Consider the following 23023-nt stretch of genomic DNA (forward strand, 5'->3'; position numbering starts at 1 on the left):
AGAAAATGAAACCTGGGATATCTCTGCTGCATCCCTTCTGTCTAAGGACTACTTCAAGTAGTGGTTCATAAAGAAAATATTTCCCTATGGTCTTCCACACACAATCATAGCATCTTTTTTTCTTCCAAGGATACACTGAGGGATGAAAGAACATGTGCCTAGTCAAGACAAAGAGGGAATCATAAATACTGAGGGAAGTGGTTTCTACAACAAGATGTACCACATGAAGGCAAGCTATTGCCTAGGTAGGAACCATGATCTGCAGATAAATTACTAAGAACAGAAGTGCTCATTTTATCACTGTTCACAGAGTAGTCATCATTCACAAGCAAAAGTGGAAAGTCTATGGCTTCAGCTTCCAAAACAGCAAGAGGGACTGAACTACACCCTCGTGTTCCAAAGGACGGCACTTACCAAAGGGCCAAAGTGACTTTTACATAACTTTTCTGTAGAATCATAGAACAATGATTGGAATCATAGAACAAGGTTGGAAAGGACCTTAAGGATCACCTGATTCAACTATACCTCGTTGCCATCTCTCTCTTTCTCTTGAGGCTTATTTTATCTAAAGTAAATGGCAGAAATTATCAGCAATTTACACAAGGAATATGAAACACAAACATTTAATTATATGGAAGAGAGGTTATGGCACAAAAATTCACCTTGAAGAAAGCACTGACATGAGCTAGAATCTAGTAAAATTAGCTTTTAAGCTAATGAGCATTGCTGGTCATTGTCCTTTTGTGGCTTTATGTTTCAGTAACACTCCAGTGTCTGATATCATGGTAGGATATCAACAACACAAGCTTTGTAGTCTGATTTCAATACTATTATCTTGGGCAATTAATTGTTTCTATTAAAAAAAAATTAAAGTTGCAAAGATCCATCACACAGTGCACTTCAGAACTATTACGGAAATTTACCCCTAGGAAGAGTCTGCAATAAAAATAGTTCCAAAAATAAGCATTCATTCATAATTCTTGATAGTTTCCAAACTATTTTTTCAAAATTAACTTGCTCCCTCATTATTCCATATCAATTCAGAGTAGTATCTATTTTTAACAACAATCTATTATTATTGATTAGTGAACATGTTCACATTTCTATTTTAAAAAAATACATAAATGCAGTCTTCCAGTAGAAGGATTCTCAAATGCCAGGTATCACTCTTCAAAACTGTTAACATGGGCCCTGACATTGCAAAGATGTACTGTTAGGTTTAGCAGTAGCTTTTCATGGTGGAGTCTTCAGTGGCATTTTTCTAACACAGCAGCATTCAATGATAACATTCATTAAGGGCATAAAATGAATGCTGGAAATCAACAGATTCTTAATTGCTGTCCCATGAACTGTTTTGCATAAATGGCTGAAGATGACATGTAATTAAAGCTGCACTGAAAAAAAGCTGAAAGCAATGAATTAATTTGTTTAAACAGCAAACAAACAAAAAAAAGATGGTCTATTTTGCAGGCCGTACTTTTAATTTTTCTCACTATGAAAACAAGATACAAAACACAAAATATTTATTCATCTGCCTAGTTAAAAGTGGTGGTTGCTTAACACTACACAATTAAAACTGTTAAGTAAACAAGTTACTAAATATTCACTAAACATTTATAATTTACTAAATATTTATTAAACAATCAAAAATGTTTAAAAAACCAGTTTAAATGAGAACTTGCTTGGCTTGCCAGCAAGAAATTTAAGACTTAAAGTTTGTGATTAATTGAGCTCTATATTGTAACAGGAACTAGTTTTCTACTATGTACTAGTCAAAAAAGTTTTACCAATTTTCAAAAGCCTAAGAACCCCCATGGTCCTTCTCCATTGGAATTGTCTTGAAAAAGAAGATTCTGAATGGGTTTTTTAAAAAAATATTCACCTGGTGTCTTCGCAGTTGCTCAGTACTCAGCACCTGTACTGCTCTGGCCTGCCTCAGGTGCCAAATTGTGCTCATTCTCACTTGCAAGACCACCCAGAGACCTAAACCCCAGGAGAGCCAATGGCTTCTCTTTCAAACGAGAAATATATCCTGTAGTATTTGGGATGCAAACAGACTTGTGATGAGGTCTCTGAAATACTTAAAGAGACTGTTTCTGGGGACAACTCTTCTCAGCCACAGTTACTACTACGTAATGAGGGAACTGCCTAAGAAGTTTCTGTGTGAGCAGTCGTGGATATAAGTCAGGAATATCCCTGGTCCATGTATCACCACGGAGGTTTTGGAGGTTTCGCTTGCAGCAGAGAACTGCAACATTTGAAACAACATTTGAAACACCACCACCACAGTGCTTTTACATCTGCAATACCATTCATCACCATCGCTTTATTCCGCCTGTAGGTTCTCCTGTGTTTTCTTAGGTGTTCTTGGTAACATAACAATTACTGATGTTAGTACTGACAATGAGGAGTTGAAGAGCATTGACTAGAAATAAATCAGGCCTCAGACACCATAAGCCTATATTTAAAAAAAAATAAATATATATATACATATATATAAAGCACATATTTTTATTCATGTTCTAAGCTTCAGTGCTGACCTACAGATTGGGTACTGTAGAAGGACTGTTGAACTATAGATTGACCCTGGGAAGAGAAACTTGGATAGCTGCACCAAGCAACTGGTTACCAGCACCTAGAGTTGACTCCATGTTTTCACCTGAAAAGCAAGATTCTCACATAATCATTTGACCTCAGAAACAGCAACATGAATGATACCACCAAGGCTTGCATTAGTTATAAACTTATTACTTTCAGTATTTATGCACTGGAAAGCAAGCAAGCAGTTTAAATTAATTGCTTATAGTTGGCCTGAAAATGGCTTTCCCCAGAGAAAATTATAGTCTTCAACTTATGTCTTTGAACTTCTGGAGTACATCACCTCAAAAAGTAAGTTAAATTCTCCCTCAGATGCAAATACATGAAAATGGTATTTGCACAAATTTCTCTTGATTCATATCCTCACTGGATTTGCTTTTAGCAACTGTGAAATTTCAGCATTCAATGGAGCATGAAAAAAAAAAAATCACAAGGAGGAACACTGGGGATCAGTTGGAAACACTGGTCTTTAGCTGTATAACTGATACTCTAATATTTAAAAGTGCTCATACATGTAATTAGCTAAAACCAACAACAAACTCTCACCTTGAAAGGCTCTCAAAACCTATAACTGGGAACACTCTGCCCAGAGGAGTTAGAAGTACCCCATCTCTGGAAGTGTTCAAGGCAAATCTGGATTAGGATTTCACCCAGCTGGTCCAGTGAATGTGTTCCTGGCTATGGCAGGGGGGTTTGAAACTAGATGACTTGAAATGTCCCTTCTTACCCAAATCATTCTATGGTATAATTCTGTGATTGGCATACTCAGACAATTATGCTTTCTGAGCAATCTTCAGGCTATTCAGCCAATATGTTCCAGTGTGTTTCTGATATTGGTGACAGCACTTAAATTCCACATTCAGGTCAAGACCTAATGTGCTACACACTGGATGAGTACTATATTGAAATTTGTGCATTAAAATTATATGGTTTATTTTGTTGCTGCTGAAATAACTACAAAGAAACATGAAAAATATGAAAATTAATATTTAAAGTAGCAGGGAGAAGCAAAGCCAGAGAACTTACTTTAGTGGACACAATCTTTCCCTTTCACCTGAACATCATGTCTCTTAAAAGTTATCACTGGGACAACCTGGAATTATTCACAAGGTGGAAGTCCTAGAGAAATGTATGTTCACAAGCTGTGATCCACAGACAGTGGTCAATTCCTAATAAACAGAACTGAGAAGAGTTAAAACTACATACCATTCTCTTCTTCCTGCAGGTATGGAAACATCTGTAAGCACACAAAAAATGTAAGCAAATAAATGAAGAAGGCCAAGGACCATACAATCCTTATTTGTCCATAATAAGTCTGTATTTATGAACATATGCTAAGGATATACAAAAGTCCCTGCTTTGAAAGAAAGACCCTAATCTTAAACAAGGAGTAGAAGCAGGTGATCTGTAGGAAGAAGATTGCAAAATAGGGATAGCTGGCTCAAGCCCACGTGAATGTATTTAAAATACTAATCACATAATGACACCCTGTGATATTGAATCACCAGAAAATAGACCTAGTTAAGGAAAAATTAATGCTTCGCAAAGGTGATAGTTGTGAACATTTCCTATGGAAACAAGCACCCTGCCAATTGCTACAATCATTAAAATAGACAAGTCTTCCATAGTGACCAGGAGGGCAGTCCAAGAGTTTTGTGACACCTGTATTTCTCAAGTACAGAAAAGCTCCAAGGGAACTATACTTTGAAAAATATTTAGAAAACTAATTCCAACTGACAATACTGTGAAATGGAAACTTTAAATATGGCAGTTCACCTCCAAACTTGCCTCTGTTCTTCAACTGAGGTCCCAGGCTTCCAGAGGCAGAAATCATGAGAATTCACATAACCTTCATGGAAGAGAACAGCAGTGCTAATACAGCTCTAACAACAGCTTCATCTCCATGCAACAAAAAGACTGTCAGTGGGATCTGCAAATCTCATGGCATTGTTTTGGGGGCTTTTTTATTAAAGCCTTTGATCCCTATGTTCTAACTAAAGACAAAAAATGAAAGTCAACATACCTGTTACTGATAATGAGAATTTCACAAATATTGAGCTCTGTTACATCTGTAGCTACATAAGGGTATGATTCTGCAATCTGACTGCATCTTATCTGTTTCTTCCCCTCTGCCTTTATATTTGAAAAATCAAATCACATTCTGCAAAATATTCCCCATGGGACACATATGAATATTTGATTTAGACTGTAGAGCAGTTAACCACATAATTAGTTACCCTGGAAATCAAAGAATTCAGAAAAATAAGAACTACCAGATTAGACCACATTAGAACACTGCTCTTTCTAAAGGCTGGCAGATGCTACGGAGGGAAGAACAAGAAACCCTCAAGAAAAGTCTCCTCACAGCCTAAGGAGGGGCTAAGTCAAATTTTGGATAATGAAGTTTAATATTACCTCCAGCATGTTTCCCATTTTATCACAATTCTAGATCTTATTACTGCCATTATAATTCCTTAAAGTCTTAATCTCAAAAATAAATTACATGTTTTCTTCAATATTATTTCTTTTTCTATCAGTCTTTAGTTGATGTCTTTTCAGCTCCTTTTCCTGTCTTTTTTCTCTTATGACCACAATAAGAACAAAACCTGTCTACCTGCCTAAGCACCATGTGCCAGTACTTTCCAATACTTTTGTTTCAACCTCTTTTAAGTTAAACAGCAAAAACTCTTGAGGCTCTTTACAGATTGCCTGTACTCTTTCTCCTTGCTCATCTCAGAGCCTCCAGAAATATTTTTTTGAGAACAGATAACCATAATTACCCTAAATTTGCTGAAGGCATCCTAACACACAGGAACTACACTATATTATTCCAGTTCCTAAAATCTGGCTTGCAAGTGCAATCAAACAGCAGAGGTCTTCCCTGAGCTGTGTACAGTCCCAAAATCACCAGCCAATATAATGTGAAAGTTGGCAGGTAATTTTAGCATTTTCAGGAAACGTGAGGCTTCTGTTTTGTGATAACTGAATGACATTTATTGACATTTCAGCGAGTCACCTGCCTAGGACAGATCTCCCTAGAGTAATGTTACAAGTCCTTTTTCATTCTGTCCAATCCAGACCAGTTTGTGCCTTAAGTACATTTTCACTTCTTCCTCCTATCTTTCCAACCAATTTATAAGAATAGTAAATATTGGAGTTGCTACATAACCTTGAGGCATCCTGGTATGTTTCAAATTGTTCTCGAAGCAAGTTTTGGGGTCGTGGTAACACTATCTCAGTTTATCAGTGGTAGTTTTCCTAATGGAGTTTTGCTAAAACAAAAACAACGAAATAAGCAAAAGCCTTCTGAATCTCTCAAACAATTTTATACATCCATCCATACAGCTATATATATATAAAGAGTCTAAATGAAGTACAAAAGGAATACACTGCAGTGCAAAAGAGGTAGATCTGACCCTACAGGCAACTCAGGCAATTTAGTTACAATAAAAAGAATGTCACCAAGAGAGATAGACTACATAAATCTAAATCAGACCATATTATGGACTTCTTTACTGCAAAGCAGGTCCATTATTAATGCAGTCCATAATTATAATCATAGTGCATCCAATTGTCTACAGGGATGCAAAAGAAGATGACAAAAAGTACCCAGGTTGCAATTCGAGCTTAGCGAAAATAATTTGTTCGCAGTACTTCAGCCAAATAAAATTCTATTTACAAATAAATGAATTTATTTGTAATTTTTTTTTTTATTTACAAATAAATAGAAACTTTGCCGTTTTCTAACTGCAAAGTCACAAGAAAAGTCCAATCACAAAATTAGACATCAGGCCAACTTTGAAAACAAAGATGTTTCAAAGAGGCTGTGATAAAGTTGTCTTCCCACTTTAGACGATATACCCTATTCAGTCAGCTATTCAGCTGATTCAGAACAACATGGCTCTCCTTAAACCATGCTGTAGAGATGTATCTTTTCTTCTACGTGTCCTTCTACGCTCCTAGTAACTCAGATTTTAAACTGGAAACACATTCACATAACCTATTATTTTTAGACATACATTTATGAAACTCAGACACTTTGTATATTTATCCCCCACCACTATAACTCAAGTATGTAATTTTGTTATTCAGATCGAATTAGGAGAAAAAATGTAACCAGAATAGCAGGCTTAGGCTTGCTATTAACTTTTTCAGACAGAGTTATAAATTTCAACAAATAGGTTATAATTGAGGAGCCAGCATGACCTTTATTATTTCAGAAGGTTCAGCCATAGCAGCTCAGTGTGACTTCAGCTAGACTATTAGTCACTCTGTCAGATAGAACCATTAACATCCAACTCAGTCTGGCATCCACATATGATCTGATCCTTAAAACTGGCCTGAATAAGCTTTACTCTCAAGAACAGCCCAAATCCAGGCACTGGAATTGCTCTTATAGAAATACCATACTCCTAGTGAGTAAAGTAGAAAATATCTGATATTTCTGTCATAATTGCAATCAAAGAAAAAAAAAAGGCTCTCACAGAAGAGTATTAGAATATTTATTAGTAAAGTCCTATTTTCAGGCAATCAGGACCAGCTCTCCCTCAGAGAAAAACTGAACAAGTACTGTGTGCTATGCATTCTTATATCATCCTATTCCATTATTAATCACACTGCCAAACGGATAATCCAGTAGTAAATATTTCAGAACATTTGCACTTAATACGTAGGGAAGTACAATATAAAAACAACCACTTTATCAGAGGTAGTGTTTCCAGCAAAGCAATGATTTCTGTTACAGAAGAATCCTTTTATCAACAAAAACCCCTGTGATATTTCAAACGACCTTAAAACAACCAAAATAATGTTATAACTTCAATTAATTGGTAAACTATTCTAGAACTTTTTAATGCATACAATTGACATAAACATGATGAAAGATGGACAAAAAATACACAAAAAGTACTAGTTGATATATTACAATGACTTGAGGCAATGCTTCCTTTGTAAATCATGTATGTGATGGAATACAGCTACACTTCTCTTCATATCGTTATCATTTGAAGTTTCTTTCTCAAGTGTATGCATACGGAAGAAACAGCTCCACTCGACATAGGAAAGGACAGATCATTCAGCTCAAGTGCTGTGAAAATTTGACAGAAATTTTCTCCTAAAACAACAGAAACACACACTGATAATGCTTTACTTGTGGAAATGATATGTTCATGATCGTGCAGGGGCTTTTACAGAGCTGTCAACCCACGGTAATCACCGTCGCTAAGTGTGCCTGCAACATGAAGACAAATATTTGACCTATTTTCTTAGCAGGATTTAGCTGTCATCATTCTTAGCACCACTCTCTCGTGAACGAGCCACCGCCAAAGGACTAAGGCTACACGGGCAGAGAAATCTTCGCCGAGAGTGAGAGCGCTTCCTTCCCTCCACGGAGCGAGGTTTGTTCCACGGTAAAGCGATCGGCCCCTCGAACCCACATCCCTCTGCCGGCTCCGGGCTGCGCCCGCTCGCCCCGCTCCGGCAACCCCCCGCGCCCGTCCGTGCCGGGGACTCACGTTTGTAGCTGGCGGCCCAGGGCTGGTAGCCGTAGTAGCCGGTGATGCGGAGGATGCGCTCCTCGATGGAGGTGAGCCCCACGGACGCGCTGGTGAGGTCTTCCACGGAGCGGGACCACTTCAAGTCCTCTTTAATGGCCTCGTCCACCACCAGGTACTTGAGCTGCCGCAGCTGCGGGCTGATGTCGGACAGCCGCCGGGGGCTGACATCGGGGGAGCGCCGCATGCCGCTGCGGGTCGGGAGAGGAGCGTCAGCCGGGGCCGCGCCGCCAGCGCCGCCGCCCTCCGCCGGCCCCGGGCGAAGTTGGCGGCGGGCGGCGGGACCCCCGCGGGCAGGGGAGCCGGCCCGGGCCCGCGGCGCCCACAACTTTCCCCGCCGCCCTCCACCGGAGCGACCCCCGGGAGCGGGCGGCGCCGCGGGCCGGGGTGAGGTGGGGTGAGGTGGGGTGGGGCGGTGTGGGGTGCCCCGTCCCCCCGGCCGCCCGCCCGGCCCCGCGGGTACTCACAGCGTGGCGGCTTTGCCCCGCGCGGAGCCGTTGGGGAACTCCCGGATCCCCATGGGGAGCAGCAGCGATGGCTGGGGGGCGCCCAGGCTTCCCGGCGGGGCGAGCCGGCGGCTCTCACCGGCCGGGTAAGAAGCGGAAAGGAAGGAAAGGAGCGAGCGGGGGAAGGCGGCGCCCCCGTGGCAGAGGGTCCCCGGGCTGGCGCTGGCCCCGGCGGGAGAGGCGGGCAGGGAGAGAGGCGGGCAGGGATGCAGGGACGGAGACGGGCGGGCCAGCTGCCGCCTGCGAGCCGCTGCCGCCTGCGGAGCGCCGAGCGCCGGCGGCGGGGGCCGGGCAGGGCAGGGCGCGCTCCGCGCCCCCCACCCCGCGCGCTCCCGCCGGCCGCCGGCAGGGGGAGCCCCCGGGCCCGCCGCCGCCACAAGCGGCCCTCGGCGGGGCGGGGCGGGGCGGCCTCACCCTCACGGGCGGCCTCACCCCCCTGGGCGGCCTCAGCCTCCCGGCGTGCCCGCCCGGCCCCGCGGCGAAGCCGCTCCTGCCGCTCTTCGGTGGGGACAAGCTCGGAGCGGTGCGGAGGGGCGGACAGCCCGAGCAGGGCCGGCTCTGAAGTGGCCGTGAAGCCCATCTGACGAGGGGACCCACCTGGCTACCCCGCTACGGCTGCCGAACCAGCACCGGCGTCACGCAGCCTTCTACCAACTCACCTTTTTTTTTTTTTTTTTTTTTTTTTTTTTAGCTCACCACCTAACTTAAGTGGCAAATATGCAGTTAAGTTTAAATGAACATGTGAGCATAGATGTTATCTTATGCAAAGAATTCCTTCACGGACAAATAAGATTAAAATCTGATAATGAATTCTTGGGCAAAACTTGGTCACCTAGAAGAATAGACAGTTGAAGTCAAAGTGAGTTTTGTATATATGTATCCATATATATTTGGAAGGGGGTAAAAATCAAGTCCAAGGAGAAAAGGTTGTTACCTTTCACCACTTCACTAGCTCAGTTTACTGGGAACATTAAACCACCAAGGTATCAAATGTGGAAGTGAGCTGGATCAGTGAAATGCAGCCTTTCACTGTCACTGAAGAGAACATTACAGCATCACTGCACCATTATGAGAAAGGGAAAGTAAAAAAAATATCCAGTAGATGAAAATCAAACTAATTATCATCTTAAATATACATGTATTGAATAAAGCACTAACTTTATTTCCTCTCCAACCCTTATTTTGAGCCTGTGAAGGGGAAAAATTTTTGCTGTTGAGGAAGCCGGTTCCAAAATCCACTACAGATGAACAGCAGTGGTCCAATACTGCAAACAGAGAGTAATAGTGCAGGTGCTTGATTCTGCCTACCAGTAATGACAGAAACCCTTGCAGAGTGCACAAATCAGTGCAGAAGGGTGATTTTGGTTAAGATGAGGAGATAAAAACACAGTGCTCACTAAATCTAAGGATACTGATCACTGTCTTGATTTAAGTCTCTTTAGGGCATTTAGGGCAGGAATGGTGATAACAGGCAGGAATAGGATTAATCATTTCAGTCAGGCCTCCCAAGGCCATCACTGGACCAGCATCATTCGGTATGCACGGTTCATGCTCTCTCTGGCTTTAAGTAGTGGACAAGGATAGGATTTATTCTGAGATTTTCCCATAATACTGCATCTATCTAGTGTAAAATTCCTCTATGTTATAGGTCCAGAAATAAAACAGTCTCAGAGCCAGCAAAGACTCCAATAATGAAGGAAGCCAAATGTTGTTGACCAGCCAATAGTGACTGACACCTGCTGAGCACCCACCTGCCTCTTGGCATAGGCTGCTGCAAACTAGCACAGGCTGGTTCAGCTCTGCTAGAAATTTTGCCTTCATCACTGATGTGTTTAGCTGCCCATCTTCTCTAGCACCAGAAAGTGGCTGTGGAAGTCAGAGACCCTATTACACACGTATCTACTTTGATATGCCAGAACCATCTTATTCTTCTATCCAATAAAAATTTTTCAGCTGTTTTATTCCTCCCCAGCTGCTGTCATCCCAAGGTGTAAATGAAATGACGGATGGGTGTTTCTCCTCTCACACACACAAATGACTTTGAACAGCTTGGGTGGCAGCACTGACAAACTTGAAGTGAGCATGCATCTTGCAAGAGAGGGAAAAAATGCATGGGAGTGAACATCTTAAAGTTCATTGAAACATTTAATAAAGATGACATTTCAAAATTTTGTAAGACGCAACAGCAACATCTAGCAACAGCTACATCTTAGGATCTTACCAAACCTTGCTGTAAGTGATGTTTGTTCTTTAAAAACAGCAGTTGCTGGAGACATGCAAGTAAAATTCTCATGTATATAATTTTAATTATGTTCAAGCATTGTAGCTAAAACTGAAATGTTACAATATGGTATTGGACAATAAAGCATAAAGTATGGGATTCCACATGACTTGGAATTTGTAGATTTATGGAGCTGTTTAAGACTTTTAATAAAAGGAGAAGGAAGTCTTGTAGTAGTCTAGCAATTCCACAAAGTGTAAAGAAAAAAATTTGCTAAGCAGAATATACGTACTCTGGGAACAGTGGGCAAAATGGTATGCAGCACCAAGCTAGAGCCACTATGAACAGCTTTCTGCACCTCTCACTAGTGAGAGTTTATTACTTTAGTAAAACACCTGCAATCATTCAAACACAGAAGGGTTAGGAAACTGTATTTTTTTTAAAGATAGAGCTCTATAGCAAGGGAACAATAAGTAATTATTCTAGAGTGTGGTTCCTTATTCTGTCCTGTTAGATACTCCTTTTTATGTTTTTCCAGACAACATGAAATTATACGCTTGACTGATATTCAGCTCTTAAAAGGCACAGCCATTAAGATATATTAGCATTGTTGTCTACAGTGTGATGCCATATCAAAGGAAAATATAATTTAAACTGTATTTATTTTCACCTCCCATCAATACTAGCTTGCCAGAAGATTCTCTGGGATGAAAGTTTACGTTTATCAAAATACTACTCATTTCATGAGAATGGTACATGCATTTTTTTATTTCTCCCAACTCCCACCCCAAGATAAGAGTTTTATATTTAAAAGATTCTCTGACATACTAGACTAAGGTAGCAACAATGTTTTATCAGGCAACAAAACAATCACTACTGCATAAACACCAGCATGAAGTTGATGTGGTCTTTCTTTCCCAGTTCATAAAAATCAGCCTTAGAACCCGAGTCTTTAGAAGACAAATTAGCTCCCTCCTTAAGCAAGGAAAGACCTAAGTGCCCTTCTCTCCAATTATTCTGCATTTGATGCATAGTCCTGCTTCTTAGTATTTTTATATTTAGCACTGAAGGTATAAGCCCAAGCCATTAATAAGGTGTTCCTGCCTCAGGATATTTGGGTGTTGGACAGAAATACAATATATATGATAAAAGTCCTATATAGTATATGGAAATGCTGAATGGCAAAGCTATTCATTTTCTTCAGCTGGGGTCAAATTTGACATCCACATGAATATACTGCAGCTGCATAATCCAAATGACTCCAGCTCTATCCGTGGGACTAATTGTAGCATGTTCAGATTGAACAGGAATGCAACTTTGAGCATAATGCATTTCACGTACAAAATATTTTCAATCAGCAGCAACAACAAAAAAAGCAGAACCTGTTTAGTCCATCCTAGTTATTTGCTTGCATTCATGTTTTTAAAATATTTAATACCATCTTGAAATGGTTGAAATAAATCCAGAGAACCAAGAAAAACTGATTCAGCAGGCAGAGAATGGTCAAATGAAGACTGAATGAGAAGCAAAAGTCAGCCTGACCACCTCTGACAGAATCACCCTTGCTCTCTCAAGTAGAGAAACCAACACTGTGCTTGAGAAAGCAGTCAGATGAATTTAAGACAAGTGGGAGCAAATTTTTTTACATGAGCTCTCACATTGCTCTGATCCCCCTGCAATGCATGGCAAAAGCAAATAAGCATCAGAATTTTTGTCATGACACCTTGCTGAAAGCAACTGGAAAGCTCTGGAAATCACAATCTAGCTGTTATAGTTAGGAAGGGCCATACACAGTTAGTGTCCCAGTTCCTGGGAGGTATGCTGCTTTAATAGAAAGCTGATTTTAATCTGCTACTTTGAAGTGGTTGAATATAAACTGTTCACTTTCTTTCTTTGACAGGCACAGTGGAAAATAGAAGTCCTTTATATTTGGAATAGAAAATAGACCTATTTTTTGTTTTGACATCCATTGTTAGATGAGAAGTGCATAAAAAAATTAGGACAACTCATCATGTCTTAGTGGCATACGAGCCCTGCCAGTGCCTCTCTTCCAAGTTCCAATCAAAAACTGAAAAGCAAGAGCAGAAAAATAGTAACATTTCCTTTTTCCAGCAAGAGCCCCAAAAGGACTGTAGGAAGCATTAATGAGAGAATACAGTATACAGTACAGACCTCTTCAATGTCCCATATCTTGAGAAATGCCAGAAGCGTCAAACTCAAAGTCCATTGGTATGCTATACAGCCTTGATATCCCTTCATGTTCTGCCATTTCATGTTATTTGTGCTAGAAATAGCAGGCTACAAAACCCAGGTTAAGGAAAGGCTAGATACTGGTACTGCAAGTTTTCTGTATTTAGCTGTGCATGACTCCTAGTCACTTGTGCCACAGGTTTGCTGAGAGGCGAGTCAAACAAGCAGGGAGTGAGGAAGACGGGGGAAGATATAGGAAAGAGAATTAATGACTCCAGAAAGAACATGAAAGAAAAATTTTATAGGATTTGTGCTCAGAGAAGGAAGTTGCTTTAGCAAACTAGAGCACAATATTCATGTTATATTCAAAGTTGCTTATCTGGAAGTTGTGCTAGCCTCAAGAAAAACTGAATAATTCTCACCCTTCAGATAAACTTATGAGTTGTTTTCTAGTTTTGAAGGTGTTTTTTAAAGTTGGATTTTTTCAATGCAAAAAAATGTGTCACTAGCCTTGGACTGCACAGATTTCTCAGCAGGAGAGATTTCTGAAGAGAAAGAAACACTTGGAAACTGATTTGACAGGCAATTTTTACTGTATAAAATTAATGGTAGCTGTTTGAAGCTTCACATGTGTCTGAAACATTAAAAAACCCACAGCTGAATTTTTGATCTGGAAGCATAGAAGATCAAAAAAGCATTATACTTTTGCCAAATGGTTCCAAAGCGTGGGGCAAAGCTGCTTACTTCTATGTATGCATTTTAAGTCCTATTTGTAAGTTAACCATACTTATTTTTCCAGACTTGGAATTAATTTTGGAAGCTACTGTAACTATTCTCTTGCACCAACTCAGACCTCACTTCTCCCCATAATATACAAAAAAGTGTCTGTTCTTCACCTTTTGTCTCCTACAATGGATAGATTTCATCATGTCATGGATAAAGACTGTATCTCACTACACTCTTTTCCTGGATGTTCTTTGAAATCAAAAGACTTCATTACAAAAAGTAAATCTCTTAAGAGTATAAATTGTTAGTGAGAGCCACAATAAGAACCAGGGACAGACAATTTGCTGTGCAGGTCTGTCCTGCAGATTGCAACACCCCTACACACTGCATATCCATAGAGAGACAAACATTAGCACTGCTGTGAGCCTCAAGGCTGCACTGCTTCTTAGTGGAAAATGATATAGCATTAAAAATGAGTTCTTTCATTTTGTATTTCCTTAGTAGATTCTTTTATTGTGGTGATAAATTTGGAACAATGAGATTATTTGATTAAACTTTCTCAGTCACTGCTGAATGGACTGCCCTGCTTGTAGAATTAATAAAAAGGCCAAGACACCTCATTAACATGCTTGGTATTGAGCTGGATTGGCAGCAGCACAGCTTAATCCTGCCAAAGGCCATTTGCTGAAGAAAGTCAGAAAGCTTTTAAATCATATTCTTAAAGGTTGAGTCAGGAGAAGATGACCTTGCAAAAGCTGTAGTCCTACCTGTCCAGACTTCCATTCTGCCCATTCATGCTAGAGCTGCTTACTGCACAGAACAATATGTTAAATATTGTGCTGTCTCCACATGCAATTCAATGCATCAGGCTTTATTTTGCTGTGCATGCTGATTGGAAAGCTAGATACAAAAGCTTAGTTTTGAAAAAGCCACATATGCCAATGTCCTCTAGCGGGGTTTTTGTGTTTTAGTTGTTCTTTCTCTCTTTTTTGGTAGCTGGAAGTATGCTAGCATCACTTGATGGTCTAAAGGTACGTTTTCATTTACAAGAATTGATACAGACATACCATACCACTTTAACTGTTGCCTCACAGTCTGTATAAGCAAATGCAGCTCAGAAAGATATGGACAAAGTGGATGAAAAGCATGTGTACATAATCATGCTTATCAAAACATCACAAGATCAAGATTAATGAGATCATTGTTGTTAAGAATCATTAATCTGTGACACAATAACTATAGCAAGATTTATTGTCAAGTAAATTGCATTATTGTCCTAATACACAACAGCCTATAAAACAGATCTCAACCTTCTGTTTTGGAAACAGTGCTTAGATTATTTACTTAAATATGTAAAGTGAATGTCCCAGGTAGTTAAAATATTTTTTGTATCTGGTCACCTAGGTGGAAATAGTTTTTTTCTATATAGACACAAGCAACTGCATTTCTCAACAGAAGCACACTAGTTTCAAGTCATTAAAATTTATGGCAAAGTTATCCTCAAAGCTCAATTAACCTACTTCATACCAGTGAAACTTCACCAGCTTAGTAGACTTGCTTCCAGTGTCTAGTCTCTGAGCTCACAGGTAGGCTCTCATTGTGAAGGGTGACATGATTTTTTATGATCAATTGCTTTAATGTATTCTCAAAAGAAATGTGACCACAAGAGAATTTTATTGCAAATATCTTCTTCTATTTTTGCTTACGTGAAACACATAAGAGTGTCTTAAAAGTTCATAGAACCTTGTGTTCCTCTCTTGGTAATGTTTCTTCTAAAGTGCATTTTCTATTCCTTTTTCTAGGCTACCTTTATTAGTTTTAAACTAAAGGTTTTCCTTGTACAAAGGTTTTCCTTTGCTGGCCCTTGCAAAATTCCTATTAAATAAAAATGGGGAATGTGAGAAAATTAAAAGAAAAATTGAGCCCTATTAACATGATACATATGAGGAGGGCAAACTAACACCATCCATGTAGGTAAGGATGAGATCACATTATGCTTACATATCTTCATTAGAAAAGGGACACTCCCCTTATCTGTCTTGCAATACAAATATTGTCCTTGAAAGAGTAATCCAAAGACAAAAATTGCAAGTTTTCCTAAGACAGAGAACTCCATGGCACTTCAGGAAATGACAGTGCTGTGTGAAACAGAGGATCTGTAAGAATGTTTCTCCCCCAGAGTGTTCTTCAGGTCACTGTGAGGTTTTTTTAAATTTAGTATTTGGCTTTAGAAATAAGTAAAAATGTTAGCCTTGACATTTAGAATCTGTAGTAAATAGAGAAAACAAGATATTGCAAACCTCCCTAACTGGATTTTTTTAATGCCTGACAGAAATAAAAAATTGAGTTCTATCAAGTAGCTAAAAAGAGAAATAAATAGAATAAACAATTTTTCTTTTCTTGTTCTCCTGCAGTTGAGATTTCACACATTAAAAAGTTGAAAACCCGCAACTTTTTTATGCTTTACAGTGCAATGAAGATGTAATTTGCACCTTTTGTATCTCACATGGGATTTTTATATTGCCTTGGATGCACTTTCATAAACATTAAAAAAGGAATAAAGTAGCCCAAATAAAACACAGCCACTGTTACTTCCTAAGCACTGAGCTACAGGCAATCCTTCAGTACTCATACACATTTGTGACAAGGGTTTTAACCCTCAGCTACTACTAAAATGATTGTCTTGTAACCTCAAATATATTTCTCCACTAAACCAAAATAAATTCTCATCACAACATATTTTAGCCTGGCTTTTGACATCTCTTAGGGAGAAAATTTTTATTTATTCCTTTTGTTGTCATATATAAAAGAGCCTTTTTTTGTGGCTTCTCCTCCCACCTGCTCAATTGTGAGTTACTATGATACCATTCAAGACAAAAGCCCACCCACACAATGCAGTTATTGAGGTGGCTGTTCCATGCCTCCAATTCACTTTGGCTGCATTAGTCCATAAAAAACAACCTGGTCCTTGCAAAGCCAAGTCATGCTCCCTTCCCTCCCTCCTCCAGTAGTTGTGGATGTTCTTTGCTCTACCGGGTATAATATTCTTCAATATTATACACAAACAGAGATACTGCAGTATACAGAAGCCATTTTTTAAGCCTAATTTTAACATCCAAATTAAAAAAAACAAAAAACAACCTCAGCAGAAATATTCAGCTCTGCTCATGCCTTTGAAGAGATACACAACCAACATGCACTTTACCAACAGCAGTTTTCCATCCTAAAACAATAAAGTGCTTTGCTTAGGCATGTTTGCTGCAGCCTCCACAAGCATTATGGAAGCAGCAGGACACACACGTCAAAGCAGGGATTCAGTCTTGTCCATCTCTCCTCCACAGCAGAGACATTAATCTCCATTGCTCACTGGCAGCAGCTATTTCATGTGCCAGGCAAAAATCACGCCAGTAAAAACACGGATTCAATATTAGATTTTGAGGGAAGTGTTGCTGCTGTTGCTGCTATTATACCATTTAGTGTTTTGTATTGCATAGTCAATAGCTACCTCTTTATATACGGCCTCCTTGCTTTTTCCATTTTATTACATTTTAGTTGTCAAACAAGATTGAAAGGAAATAAATCCTGGGGCTTTTGTAATGACTTGTTTTCCCTTTTCTGAATGCCCATTCTCTGGTTATGTATGAAGGCTTTTTTCACGCCCCTCCAGAGTTATCATTTCATCTGATGAAATTTAATTACTCTTGATTCTTATGCTTTACTCATGTATGCTCATCAGCTCTCTGGCCTATGAGCCAGCTCAGAGCTGCAGAATGTTATCTGTGTCATACCTTTCAGAAATGCAGTTTGTAGCACTAACTTTCAGGAAGGTTCTTTGGTGACATTTTGTAAAGATAAAAAATGAAGCACAAAAGAGATTTCCATGCAGCCTGAAATGCAGCGGCGTGTTAGGAGGAGCAATGCTTGCCTGCTTCCATGGCTCCAATTTCACCACACGGAATCATAGAATATATTGAGTTGGAAGGGACCCAGAAGGATCGTCAAAGTCCCACTCCTGGCCTTGCACAGCACCATCCTCAGGAGTCTCACCACGTGCCTGAGTGTGTTGCCCCAATGCTTCTTGGACTCAGGCAGGCACATGAGTGAGGCAGTCATCAAAATGACAAAAGACAAGCAGCCAAATCACAAGGGAAAAGTAAACAGCACCAAGGGGAAAAAAATCAAACAAACAAACAAACAAAAAAAACACAAAAAAACAAACAAACAAAACCAAAAACTAAAAAAAACCAGAACCTCCTCCCACTACTCAAAAGCAGAAAAATGAAATTTTGGGATGAAAATTTTGTGAACACCCTTGAGAACTCATTAATATGGAATCTAAGTAGCTGAGCACCATACAAGAGGGCCCATAGTTGTCCACTGCTGATAATAATTATCAGCATGCCATTTTCTACTGAAGTTCAGCCTTCCCTGTCTTACGTTGTTCTAGAATAGGCAGGATGGCTGTGGAGCACCTGCTTATCACCTGAGGTCCATCTTACTGCACCTTGTGCTGTCTGTGTTGTGGTATTGCTCGACACAGACCAACAAGACAAGCAAATATACAGTGGAAAGGTCAGGGAGAGACCAATTAATCTGATTTACAGAAAGTTCCTGAGATATAAAGGAGGTAAGACCTCTCACGGCTGTGGCTGAGGATAAAAAGGAAACTATTATGCTCCTCACTAATCAATTATAGTTTTTACATGAGTTTAAAACCTTTTTTAAACCCACACTTCGTTTCTATACCTTTCCTAAGCATCTGTTGATTTTATTTGGTTTTAAGTTACTCTACCTGCATGGATTCAATTGCCAATGTTAAGCAAAAGGCACGGAGAGCTGAAGGGATGCTAGGAAAACGTCCCCTGAGAACTGTGCAATTCTGTAATATCAAATTGACCAGGTATGTGCCAGCATATACATGTTCTTGCCCTCTGTTAGTGCCTTCCCAGTAAAGTATGTGTGTCTGCACACACACACACACACACACACACACACACACACACACACACACACACACACACACACGCCCCTAGCTCCAGACCATGGCACTGATCAGTTCATTCTCCAAGCTGCTGTGCCAGTTGTGGGCCCCACTGGAGGCTGCTCACATGGGGCATTTTTGCCATCTTCTGCAGGAACATGGTCAGGCTCTAAATAAACAAAGGATTTAGCTGTAGAGGTGTACCAAGAGATTTATCTACCCTCCCTTCCTCTACCTGGGATCCAACTCAAGCATAAATTTTTTAATCGAAGAGCAGTTTTGTAGTCACTGGCCTCTTTGATCATCGAGGCTTTAAAAAACAACCCATTGGTTCTGTTCCTTTTGAAGTTGTACACAGCAGGATCATTAGCAGTAGAGAAGCAGACAGATGCAGTGCTCAGCATTAGGTTCCCACAGTCACCATAACAACATTAAGTAGGGATGCTGAGCTGCACCATCACTTAAAATGAGACTGACATGTGCTGCAGAGTGGTGGGCAGGTGACACAGCTTTTGTTTGGAGGCTGTTCTCTCCAGCAGTGAGCCAGGAACATGGAAAAGGACCAAATAAGAAGTGAGGGCACTCTGTGCTTGACAGAACAACTGGAAACTTTCAGCTCTGTTTGTCTCCTGGGAAGAGATGAAGTTTTCAGGCCTTGGTAATTAATTGCACAGCTTCTAGTTCTGGCTAGTCTGCAGCTTCTGCTCTAATTGTCAAGCTAGAAAAGCTTCTGTAAATGATTGTCTTCTTTCCTCTCTTCCCTCTGCCACCCCAACTCTATGGACCATGATTAGATGCAACTGTAATGAGTGTGGTTCAAAATGTGAGAGTCATTTATGCATAAGCACTTGTGTTAGATCTTCCTTTTCTAAACATATTATTGGTGGAAAGTAGTGGTTGAGGTGTCATATAAGAAAAGTTTCCTATTTCTCCAGAAGCTAGATGTTTAAACTGTGTTTAATAATTTCTAGGCAATTATAAACATTATCAACATGAATTAACAGTCCCAGCTTATCTGCAACAAGATAACCACTTGTGGCACTCAAAGTCATAAATCCTTTCCAGTGACAGCTCCATGACTGTCAAGTGCAATAATCCTTCGCATTGACTGCTTAGTTCTAGACTGTCAGGCAATATAAATGGGTAATCAAGGACCTGGTTAAAACTGCAAAACAATTGTTAGCAATATGTATTTTAAGTTGAACTGAAGTGATTCCTAAATTTCTATCCCACTTGGAGATAAAGAGAGCCCTGAGGTGCAACACTGGGTGCTTTATGGCAGAAGGTGGTAGAACTGGCCTCAACTTGCATGTGACCAGTTCTTCTACGACAGTGTCTAGTCAAGAATCACTTCTATCAAAACAGCGTTTCTCAGTGCTCTAGGTAGCTTTGACTTTCTTTCAGATTATGACAGGAGACCCTAAGATAGAGATTTAGTTAGTATCACCCAAACCTTATGGTTGACATGGAAGTGAAAGCCCAGTTCCTAGTTCTGAGATCAAACCCACAACACCCAGGAAATGATAATGAAGCTTCAAGCATGCACATTTTACAGCAGCTGACAGTAATCCTGTAATACATTTCACTATAGAGTCACCTGGTGTGACTTTTCCAAACCAAAAAAACCCACCCAAAAATCTATAAGTAGCAGTCAAGTAAGATGAGCTCACCTTGGAGATAAGAATAGTTTGACATTCAAACAACAGCACAAGAGTTTGCTGTCAGGAAGAATGGGGTAGGGGAAAATAGAGAAGGACCTTATTTTAAGACTTGTTTACCATCATAGTATTGGCAAATTTATGCTGAGTTACTGTAAAGCATTATTTGTGGTAACAACAGGCACAAGCACCAAAATGGAATTCCCAGTTGAATGAGTTTTGGTGCTATATAGCATCAAGACACTAGGTTGTCTCAGTAGACATAAGTAAAAAATAGCATTTCTTAGGAGTTTAGAGAGGTTAATTTCAGAGAAGCCTACAGCCTCCAGATGGTGCAAAAGCAAGGCTTCGGACAGGTGAATTTAGTGCAAAGCTTCATGTAGAAAGTTCTACTGCTGCCACATTTTGCCACACTCTATTACTCTGCACTTCATGTTCATGCAATGTAATATACTAATTTGTCTAAGATGTGATAATATTAGCTAAGTAAAACATATCTACAAGGTTCAGCATTAGAATGAAAATCAACAATACCACACTGACACAAACCTCTTCATTCCACCAGGTGCATGCTTGTTAGAATAATAGCAGCTCTGTTTTCCATTGTTCATGCATTTGTAGTTTTCCACTGCTTTGAAGATTACAATGAGTGTATTGATTTTCTCATGTCTACACATGCAAAACTACAATATAGCTCTGCTGTGGAAAAGCCCTGCATACTAATATCCTAGCTGATGTGTCAAGGGAGCTGCTTTTGGGCACTGATCTCTACTTCATGCTAAAAGAAACTGAGCCCTCTTTTTAGAGTAAATTAGAAACATGACAGAGTCTACAAAGATGCAGATCAAATAACTCCAGCAATTCTAAAAGCCAGCATTCCATGCTTATGCCAAAGCAAACTCTGAGCTTACTAACTGAGCAATTTTTACCTCTAGTACTATGAAAACTTGCAGGAATCAAAGAGCAAGAACTTTGGAGCAGAACCAAAAAGCAGTGTACTTGTGCATCTCAGTACCCAACATTTTATGAGAATAATCTCCTGAAACAGCAAAATGTTTTGGCCCAGTGGCCTACAAAGTGCAGTAGCATAAGCACTACTGCCCCTAAATATGACAGCTGTTTGTAACTTTAATCACATGGACATCATCTGCTTTCATTGGAGCTTTTGAAAAATAGCATTCTACCATATATTTTGGAAATTTTTGAGAGGAAATAATAGTGCACGCTGGCCTTTGATTTGGTGAACATGAAAGTTGAATGCAGTGCATATTGATTATTAATTGCAGAGTTCATTATAAGCTGCACCATCTTAGAGCAAAACAGTTCAAAGAGGATAAAGGTAAATTCTAAACAGAAAACAAACAAACAAAAAAAACAACAACAACAACAAAAAACCAAAACAAAACAAAACAAAACACCCCAAAACCAAAACAAAAATTGTGGATAAAAGCTTTAAGAAAGGAAGACAAAGATTACAGAATATGAATTGAATCCTAGGATTCCCAGGTTGGCTGGGACTGTCACGTGTCTTTTTCCATGCTGGTGTTGGTGTTCATCTAGTACCTCCAGCACCACTAGGTAAAAGCCCATCAGAGCTTTTTTACTGACATGATGGTGAAAAAAAATTAGATTGGCTTCTTGAGTCCTTGAGCATTTGTGGAAGCACTGAAGTTTTATGTTAACGCTCCACACCAGGAACAATGAAGACACCGTAAAACAGCAGAATACCTCATGCCTTCACTCTGATATGAAGACAATGCTTTTAAAACATGAATGAATATGCCTTTCATCAACACTTCACATTTATTTATTGTTTCAGTCAGTTATATCCAGCCACTTTTCTGATTACTCTGTCTGCAGCTTTCACCAGGACTCTTTAACATTTTTTGCTTAACAGGAACAGGACACAGGTGTGTGTCCACCTGTCCTGTTTCCTGAAGAAATCCTAATCATTTATTAGTGATTAGCCTAATCACTAATGAAACAGTGTGGAACTTCAGGATTATGTTCTTCTCCTTTCACTTCGCTCCCTTAATGGCTCACTGACCATACCTGAATAAAAAACCTAATAAGCTTGATTGAATGAGCTTTGATCTTCCTAAACATCTGAGACATGGCTATAGCACCGACCTAGGGAAAAAAAAGTGAGATTGAACATCCTCCAGCACTCATTTGATGTGGAAATAAGTTTCCAACTTGCACTGGTTTTATATTATCATATCTCCATCCTGACATTTTTAAGTCAGTGGCCAGATTTGCATTTTCTAGAGGGACTAGAGTCTGCTGGCAAGGTTCTTAAAATGTAACTACTGGCCTTGTTAGAAGACAAATATTTCTTCTGGATTCCAAGGAGGTTCTGAGTCAGAGTCATACAGCTGAGATTTCTGACCAAAGGACCACTCACCAGCTTAATAATGGCAGCTTCTAGAATACTGCAGTGTCTCCTTTTTGTGCATATTCAAGACTCTAATCATCATCTTTATCCATCACAGAAATTCAATAAGAGCTTTAGAACTGACCCTTGATCAGATTATAGAGCTAAAGTCAATGTGAGAGATAATCTATTTTCTGTGGCCTGTGAAGATGCACCA

The 23023-nt window shown here is 39.9% G+C and overlaps 1 protein-coding gene and 1 long non-coding RNA gene across 2 annotated transcripts in view; both read right to left on the reverse strand.

The window, feature by feature from the left end:
• Nucleotides 1-8914, reverse strand: part of SLC35F3 (solute carrier family 35 member F3) — a 170360-nt gene extending 161446 nt beyond the window's left edge. Inside the window, exons 1-2 of the mRNA XM_064413821.1 lie at nt 8618-8914; nt 8112-8341 (exon numbers count right to left, since the gene is read on the reverse strand). Coding sequence (XP_064269891.1) covers nt 8112-8341; nt 8618-8670 — 283 coding nt within the window. The 5' untranslated portion in view covers nt 8671-8914. The remainder of the gene's footprint in view (nt 1-8111; nt 8342-8617) is intronic.
• LOC135296890 (uncharacterized) lies at nt 1619-4184 on the reverse strand. Its single transcript, XR_010358912.1, has 3 exons — nt 3805-4184; nt 3625-3717; nt 1619-2659 (listed from the first exon to the last, which is right to left on the reverse strand). It is a non-coding gene; the product is annotated as an uncharacterized LOC135296890 (long non-coding RNA).
• Nucleotides 8915-23023: the final 14109 nt, after the last annotated feature.

Source organism: Passer domesticus, chromosome 3 (assembly GCF_036417665.1).
Source record: "Passer domesticus isolate bPasDom1 chromosome 3, bPasDom1.hap1, whole genome shotgun sequence".
Taxonomy (NCBI): Eukaryota; Metazoa; Chordata; class Aves; order Passeriformes; family Passeridae; genus Passer; species Passer domesticus.